Raw genomic sequence first — 8,749 nt, forward strand, 5'->3', positions numbered from 1 at the left:
ACTGGTTCTCATGGGGTACGCTAGTGGTACTGAGGTCCTATACTATAGCCATAGCACCACTGTGTTCCTGGGAGTGCAATTGTCAACACTGGGCTGCATCTTCTATGTGCACTCTGACATGAACTCACTTTAAAATTTTGAAAGTTGAAGGCATTTTAAGAAGAGGAGCCTAAAATATAAACCCTAAATATTCTACTTGGATTGCAAGGGTGAGATGATGGATTAATGGAATAACAACAACAACAAAAAATGAACGTATTCGTGCTATCTTTAGACAGCTCAGCTAACATGAAAGATCGTAAAACATGACTCGTTGTATGTGGCCACTGCATGTGCTTAAACTCAGTTAAAAAGGTCAAAAGTTTTAATATTTGTTGTTATCTACCTCCTCTGGCTACTCCTTGTTTCTCTGTCCCTCTGTGTCTCTCTGTTTGTGTCTCTGTCTCTCTTTGTTTTTCTCTCTCTCTCTTTCTCTCTTCTCCATAACTGCTCATCTCATTGATCTGCTGAAATACCTGAGAAAGTCAGCTTAAAGAAGGAAGGGTTTATTTTGGCTCCCAGTTTTAACACACACAGTCCATCACAGTAACAACAAGAAGTAGTTGGTCCCATTGTATCCATAGCTGTGAATTTAAACATGGTGAAAGTTAACATTGTGCCTAAGAAAATTTTAAGTACATGATGAATGCAAGAGACATGGTCTTGAATGAGATGATTAAGCTGCCCATGACAAAGACCATTATTTCTTCAGCTCCACACTCTGGTTGAATATTTTTCCATTGAACTCACACTTTGGCAGAAGGTGTATCTCTTCCTATAATCCTCTTCACTGCATTCTTTACATCTTTGTTTCTTAAGGTGTAGATCAAAGGGTTAAGACTGGGAGTAACAATGGTGTAAAAAAGGGTGAAAAACTGACCTTCCTCATGGGATATGGTATTCTGTGGCTTCATGTACATATAAATGAGTGTTCCATAAAACAGGGTTACTACTGTGAGGTGGGAACCACACGTATTAAGAACTTTTCTCCACCTTGTTGCTGAGTTGATCTTCATCACTGCTTGAGTGATAACTCCATAGGAGATGAGGATTAGTGATAGAGGTACAAGAAGAAATATAACTCCAAGAGTAAACACAATAACCTCTATAACTCTGGAATAAACACAAGCCATCTTGACCAATGCTGGCATTTCACAGAAAAAATTATCCACTTCTCGGTTCCCACACCTTGGCAACTTCAAAGTCAAAGGACAAAGAATTAAGGCACTGCAAAGACCACCCAACCAGGCTGACAGCACCATCTTCTGACAAAGAACAGGATGCATTATCACTGTGTAGTGGAGAGGTTGACAGACAGCAGCATAGCGGTCATAGGCCATCACAGCCAAGAGAAGACATTCTGTGGCTCCCAGGTCCAGGGCAAAGAAGAACTGGAGTGCACACCCTCCATATGTAATAGACTTCTTCGGGCCCCATAGATTCACCAGCATCTGTGGGACAATGCTGGTAGTATAACAGAGGTCCACCAAAGATAAATTAGATAGGAAGAAATACATGGGGGTATGGAGATGAGAGTCCAGATAAGACACTAGAATGATGGTTGTGTTTCCTACCAGAGACACAATATAGAAGATGAAGACAACCACAGAGATGATGTGCTCCAGTTGGGGTCGACTGGAGAATCCCAGAAGGATGAAATCTGTCTCAGAGCTTCTGTTGTTTGTTTCCATTGCTCCTTAGGAAAAGCTAGGACACAAGAGTATAATAGCCAACATTTTCAGCCTTGTGTAGAAAGGAAAGTCTCTGGCTTTTGTCATCAGTGTTCAAAATCCATCATCCACATGTGTCTTCTTACTGAAGCATATTTTGAAACATTTGTCAATGGCCAGAGCTTCTCCATATATACTTATATGCAGTGATTTCACACTGTTGTGAATGCAGTCCCTGTACATTAGAAACCATTGAAGACCATGAATTTGTAGTGTCATCTCACCCATGGTTCTGTGTGTTTTGAGAGTATATACTGAGTATATACTGAGCATAAAACTGAAAGTATATACATATATTTGTGAATATGTAAGAATGTCTATGTATTTGTGAGGGTGGTATGTGTGTGAATGTGTGTGTGTGTGTGTGTGTGTGTGTGTGTGTGTGTGTGACTCATGGCTTTGCAGAGTTACCGGTGCTTGTCTTCAACAATCGTACCCTGCTAAAATGGAAAAGATATTAAAACTTTCTCATGGAACTATACTTTTTATCACTTGATTATGACAAATTTATCCTTTACGAAAGGAGCTGAGCTTCAAGCAAAATATTTTTTAAATTTTTAGAAACTCCACCACTTGATAACAGAATCACTTTTTCTCGTGTTCATTTACAAGTGCCTACATCCCAGCCATTCTAACTGTCTTAATCGAATCACCACAACCTCTTCTGAGCTTTTCTCTATTCAACATTATGGTCATTGTGCTTTCTGGTGTGCATTTTGCTGCTCACAAATACACATTTTTGTGATTGTCATTGATATAACTTTGCTCCAAGAAATAATAACTTCTCTAAATTATTAACCTTTATGTGTTTGTGACATTTTTAATACCTATAAAATGTCACGCTACACATTCTGCTAAACTTTACAGATTTACTTCAGGGATGAACATTGAACTAGTTCTAGAATCTTTTGGCCATCATAGACAACAGCCACTGTCAGCTTCTGTTCACTCACAACCCCCAGAAGTAGCCAGGCAGATGATCCAACAAGAGACAGGTCATAGGATAAGCAGTAAGTTGTCTGTCCTTACCAGATTCACCAATCAGCACTGGATTTTCTGGTTACTTTGCATCCTGTTAAGGAAAAACTATCACCTGGTTACCTTTAAAAGAGAACGATAGGGAAGAAAACCTTCATCACTCCTGATACATACATCTTGTAGTCTTAGCATAGATCTAGTGATCCATATCTTATTTGTCAGTGAGCTCTGACCATGAACTTCAGACCTAGAATTTCTTATATTTATAGTTGTTCTTAGGGGCATGAAAATAAAGCCTCATTTTCATTAAATTAAGGTGATGATAAATTATCTCAAGTAAATCTTTGTTGTATAAACTTTAGTTAGAGCATGAAAATATAGTGTTAAAAAAGGAAGACTTATTCACAAATTATATGGAGTTGAAAACATAGTTTTTGCTAGTAGGAGTGTGTTGATTTGACTGAGTATCAAGTTTTTATATTAGTAGGATGCCAACTAAGCCAAGCATAGTGCTTACATGAACTTGTGTTCCTTTTCCTTTTGGGGTGGGGGTGTTTGGGAGGAGTGGGCACAATATTTTGTGAGACTCTTACAGGCCAGGCTGGCCTTGAACCTGATGTGTAGCAAGGAATGTCCTTGAATTCAGATCTTTCTTGCTTCTCTGAAGTGCTGCGAGTTCGGGAACCACCATCCCTGATCAATTCCAGGCAATGTTTATGGTATTCAATCCCAGGCATAAACTGTTCCTAAGCTGTACTCTTGAATAGTAATTTACCCACTTGAATTCTAAGCTTTCCATATGTGAAGGTAATTTAATTATATTCCCTTCTTCAGTGGGAGCTTATGAACATTAGTACTCATGAAAATACCTAGAACCTGAGCTTATATTCAATTTTAAAAGACAGACTACACACACTTCAAACAAGCACTATTCTCCCTGATCCCTTCATTTTGTATAAATGATTTAGCTTGATGGTTTAGGGCTAAACTCAAATGTCTTGATTTTTCTCAACCTGGCTTCTAAACTGCACAAATGTACATCTGTGCACAACGCACAAGCATAGAACAATACCAATACTGTGCAGAGAAATGAGGGTCAGGAGACTTCCGTTCCCAAATGTTGTGGTTACAAATTACCTAGGGTCCTGTGATGTTGGTGTTCTGTCAGGAAGTTGTCTCTGGTTCCAATGAAGTCAAGATTCTTCTCCAATTTTTCTAACAGATTTTGTGTGACTGCTTTTATATTGAGGTCTTTGATCCATGTGGACTTTCTTTAGTGCAGGGTGATAAATATCTTGAATTTTTCTACATGGAGATATCCAGTTAGACCAGCACCATCTGTTGAAAATGCTATTTTTTTTCCAGTGTATGGTTTCAGCTTCTTTGTCAATAGTTAAGTATCCATAGGTATGTGCATTTATTTCTGGATCTTCGTTTTGATTTGAAACTGTCTTAATATTTAAAAACATATTAAATGGATCATTTATTAGTAATAATCCAAGAGTTACACTGTTGTTAACAAACAAAGTCAAAACAGGAAAAAATAAGGTCAAAAGACCTACTCTAAAATCCTGAGAGTAGATAATCCGTATGTCTACTGCCACTGGTCTCTGCCACTTCTACTGTGTGAACAGTATCAGGCTAATCAGGTTTTATGTGATTTGGTTTTTCACCCACAGTAATTTGAACAAGACCTCCTTGTTTTAACGTTTGGAGAAGGCTTAACTGACAGCAAATCTAGAATACCAGTATGAGCTTGGAGCCTAAAGACCATTCAAAATACACAAACTATCAATTTTGCATTTAGTCCTCTTTCTCCAATGCATCCGTATTACATACACTTTTCACACCTTTCAGAACTTTATATTTCTGTTCCGTAGAGGCCTACACTGTCTGTGATCTGGTTCTCGGTCTTGTCATTTTCTGTTGGACACAGCAGACAATACTCACCAGGAACAAGATGATTAGAATATGTCTCCATGCAGGGAGAGTTCAAAGGTGTCATGCTTTTCTCTAGTACAAATGTACTCATGTTCCAACGAAGATTATCTCTATTTTCATAGATAACACAGAGCAAGTTCTTGTCCAGAAAGATGTGAAAGCAATGAAAGTAAAGTTGGATTACCTACCAAACTTTCTTATAGCCATCCCCCAAACCCATTGAAACTTAACAGCAACAGTTGGACTAAGATTCAAGAGTAGTAGTATCTATTTAATTTGAAGGTTGTAGTAAAATTAGATATGAAAAAAATAATAAAATATTGAACCAAAGCCACTCTTTGGTTCAATATTTGAAATTTCTTATTTCATCCTTTTATTCATAATCATACCTACTGTTTTTCAGTAGGGCACTATGTTGTTTGGTTTGAACTCCAAAGCTACTTAACTGTAGTGAAGAAGTACTTATGCTCAACTCTAAGGGCTACTCTGTTGGTGTGGTTTAGGCCTGAGGGGATTGGTGTCTCACAGAGGTGATTAAGGAAAACTGTGACTAGAGTCAGAATCCTGTCCAAAATCATAGCAATTTTATGATGGGTTCCCTTAAGACAATGGTTTCACCTCTTCCTTTTATTTCACACTACAAAAGAAATTAATTTCATGGACAGTATTATATTAAGCATATACTGAAAATTAGAAGTAAGTCCATCTGTAAAAGTTAACATATAATTTGAAATATCTTATGACTAATGGAGAGCAGATCGAAAAACTTGTTATCTAAGTATTGCAGCTACAGAATAGGAAATAGTTGCTCTCTTAAAATACTGATGAAGTAAAATACTGATGAAGTAATCATGATTGTTAGCACATGGATTATATCAACACTGTTCTATTGTCAAATAAGTTAATATAACAGATGAAAATTTTTGAGGCTTACTTCAATTCAAGAACTGGAAATTTAACAATAGCTGAAAGGCTCCTGCATTTCCACTCTTCTGTGTTTCCTATGTGACTCATAGGAAATCATAGTGAGGAGTCATGTTCCTTACACACTCACTTAAAAAAAACCAGGTATATCATACCCCAGATTCACATGTGAGTGCGTAAATGTCATGTGTTCTTTAGCTTATGTGCTTCGAATTTAAACAAAAAAAAAAAAAAAAAAAGCTTATGCCACTCTGGGGGATTTTCGTTTTTCACTTAATATTTTTTATAAGATTCATTCAATACATTGTGTCAAGCTGTGGCTTACTGTCCATTGTGTGAGCATGTTGTTAGCATAGATCCCCATGTTAATAGACATTCATACATAGTTTCCAGCTTATGTGAGTGGTTCCACCGTGAATGACTTCATACAGGTCTCACTAAACCTTCAGTCAAGAAAGCCTTGCTGTGTTCCTTAAATACAAACTGCTGGCTTATGGAATAAGTTAGGAGTAAACTTTACAATACATTTCTCCCAAGTGAAATTTGTCAGTTTGTCCTACACTTATTACATATAGATTTTTCTACTGATCTACATATCCTGAAGCACATGGCGTTATAAATATTGAAGTTATTACCAGTAGAAATGATGTGGATGTTATCGACCTGTAGCCTTGTGTTGTGGAATTCTGATCAAAGAGTCGAGACACCAAGGTTTCTTCAGAGAAAAGGTGTTGACATGAATACAGAGACTTGAACTACTTCTCCCTCATATAGAACCTGAGTTACAAATACAATTAAAAAATTGCCATTTTTTTGCCCCTATATGATTTTTCTTCCTTTGTCTCCCTGAATTGTAATTCATTGGTTATTTTAAAACTGTAAAGAGGGATCTAAAGCTGCCCTGAAAGTAGAAGAAGGGAGGGCCACTTGGGGCATGAGGCAAAGTCTCATGTAAGTGAACCCCATGACAGACTCTCTGTCCTTTCTTCAAGATTTTTGGAAAGGCTTACTAAGTATGACAGGAGTTGTAGAAGACATGTGGTCGAGTTTAATGTGTATTAAAGAACTCTGCTTTCCCTGCAGGACTGTTTTTTGTTTTGTTTTGTTTTGTTTACCTTTTCCCTAGCTCTTAGGGCTCTTTCCCTCTTTTTGATGATTGAACCCCTGCAGGAACTAAGAATATTGTCCTGGCTTATATTTCAATAGCATCATCACACGGGTGCCTGGGTGTTTTTATTATTCCAATCAAGGCCTCAATAATGCTAGAGACATACTGTAAAACCAATGAAACGATGGAGGACAGGATCAAGTGGTCCCCCATTGCTAAAATTTATGGAGGGTTTGAAGACACCACAAATAGAAAACTATCCTCCAAATAAGTTATCTGGGTTCTAACCAAGTCTGTACAGGGACTAGAGCAGGGTAACACGATGCTGATGTACAATCTGTTGATGTCACACTTTGGGGACTCAATATAATGTGGTTGGACACACTTTTACATGTTAGTGTTTTGGGTGGCATCCAAGTGCCTTAAGAAATAAAGATCCTTGGACCTACCTGTCAGAGCCTCCACTACAGAGACTATGACATTTTGAAATAGTATCCAACTGACCGAGGGTAGGATCCCTCGGAATGTAGTGTCTCAGAGTGTGTGTGTGTGTGTGTGTGTGTGTGTGTCTATCCCTTCACTAGCATGGATAATTGAGATTGAAACATACATGATGACCCTTGTGTTTACAAACAAAATAGTTCTATTGTACATATGTAGCCCACTGAATCTCCCCTAGACTGGAAGCAGATATAGTAAACTAAGGTCCAGATGGTTCCCTCGTATGTCATGATAATATAGATGATCCTATGGACACAAGAGGAAGAGTCTGAAACTATAGTGGTGAAACAAATGGGAATATTGGTAACAAAATTGGCAGTAATATCACCTACACAAATAAGATATTTAAAGTGCTAAAAGGAGCTTTTTAGCACATTTTAATTCAACTAGAACTGAGGTAGTCAGACCTATGGCAAACACTGGGGCTTTTATGACAATAGATATAGTTCAAGGGTCGCAGTTCATAAGAGAAAGAAGCGAGAGCAATGTACTTGTTTCCCCTGGGTGGCAGTATTACCTGATTGTCAGCTGGGGAGCCTCTGGAGTAACCTGGGCAAGTCTAGAGTCACAGTTTAACCTCTCAAGATGGTCAGGCTGCATGGTGTGGATGGGTCAGGAACTCATTCTCTATGTGACTCCATTCTTTCACACTGGACCCAGGGGATCACCTCTGCCACCTTTAGTATAATAGGAGTGGGAAAAAAATCAAGCAAGCAAACATGTCCAGCAGGGGTCTTACTGGGGTCTTTATCAGTAACCTAGAGGGATCCTGTGCTTCATTCTCAGTGCTCAGAACTCAGCCTCACACTCTTACACAGATGGCTGATTCAAAACAGTGCTGCTGAAAACCTAAGGACAACTTTTTAGAACAGAATAAAACCTTGAGCACGTATTTTGATATCAAGAAATGTTAGCCATAGAGGAACTTGAATTTCTGCCAAGCAACTTCATTACACACAAAGGAAAAATTTAAGAGGTTTTGTCTTATTTGAGTCTTTGATAGAAAATGTCGCATAATTTTATAATCATTTTATATTTAGAAAACCTTTCTACATCTTTTTCAAATTTTAATTACAATGTAATTTTTAAGATCTTTACTTTCTGCAAGGCATGACAGCACATGCCTTTAATGAGAGCACTGAGGAGACAGAGGCAGGCCAATCTCTGTGTGTTCAAGGCCAGCCTGGTCTACAAAGAGAGTTCCAGTACAACCAGGGCTGTTACACAAAGAAACCTTGTCTTGAAAAACAAACAAAACAAATAGATTTCCTCTATTCTCTACCCTATTTCACCTCTTCTGTCTCCCACCAACTCCCTCCAAAGTGTACAGCTCTCCTTTACTTTAAGCACTGTTGTTACAAACACAAAAGAGTAAACTTGTAAATATGAGCTGTTGAGTGGTTTAGTGTTGACTGCACGTATATGTTCATAGGACTAACTACTTGGTATTGATGACCAAACAGAAGACACATCCCTGGGGAAGATTGATTCTCCTGCTCTCCACAGTTATTCATTGTTTGTAGCTATT

The 8,749-nt window shown here is 38.1% G+C and overlaps 1 protein-coding gene across 1 annotated transcript; it reads right to left on the reverse strand.

The window, feature by feature from the left end:
* Window positions 1-785: 785 nt before the first annotated feature.
* LOC129669137 (putative olfactory receptor 2W6) lies at window positions 786-1,730 on the reverse strand. The gene has a single exon (XM_055597242.1). It carries the CDS (start codon window positions 1,728-1,730, stop codon window positions 786-788), a length of 945 nt encoding a protein of 314 aa, XP_055453217.1.
* Window positions 1,731-8,749: the final 7,019 nt, after the last annotated feature.

This window comes from Psammomys obesus, unplaced genomic scaffold (assembly GCF_907164565.1).
Source record: "Psammomys obesus unplaced genomic scaffold, mPsaObe1.curated_primary_1811, whole genome shotgun sequence".
NCBI classification, from domain to species: Eukaryota; Metazoa; Chordata; class Mammalia; order Rodentia; family Muridae; genus Psammomys; species Psammomys obesus.

Bases quoted from the DNA above. Each gene is read 5' to 3' on its own strand.
- LOC129669137 (XM_055597242.1), bottom strand. From the start codon at position 1,730: ATGGAAACAAACAACAGAAGCTCTGAGACAGATTTCATCCTTCTGGGA.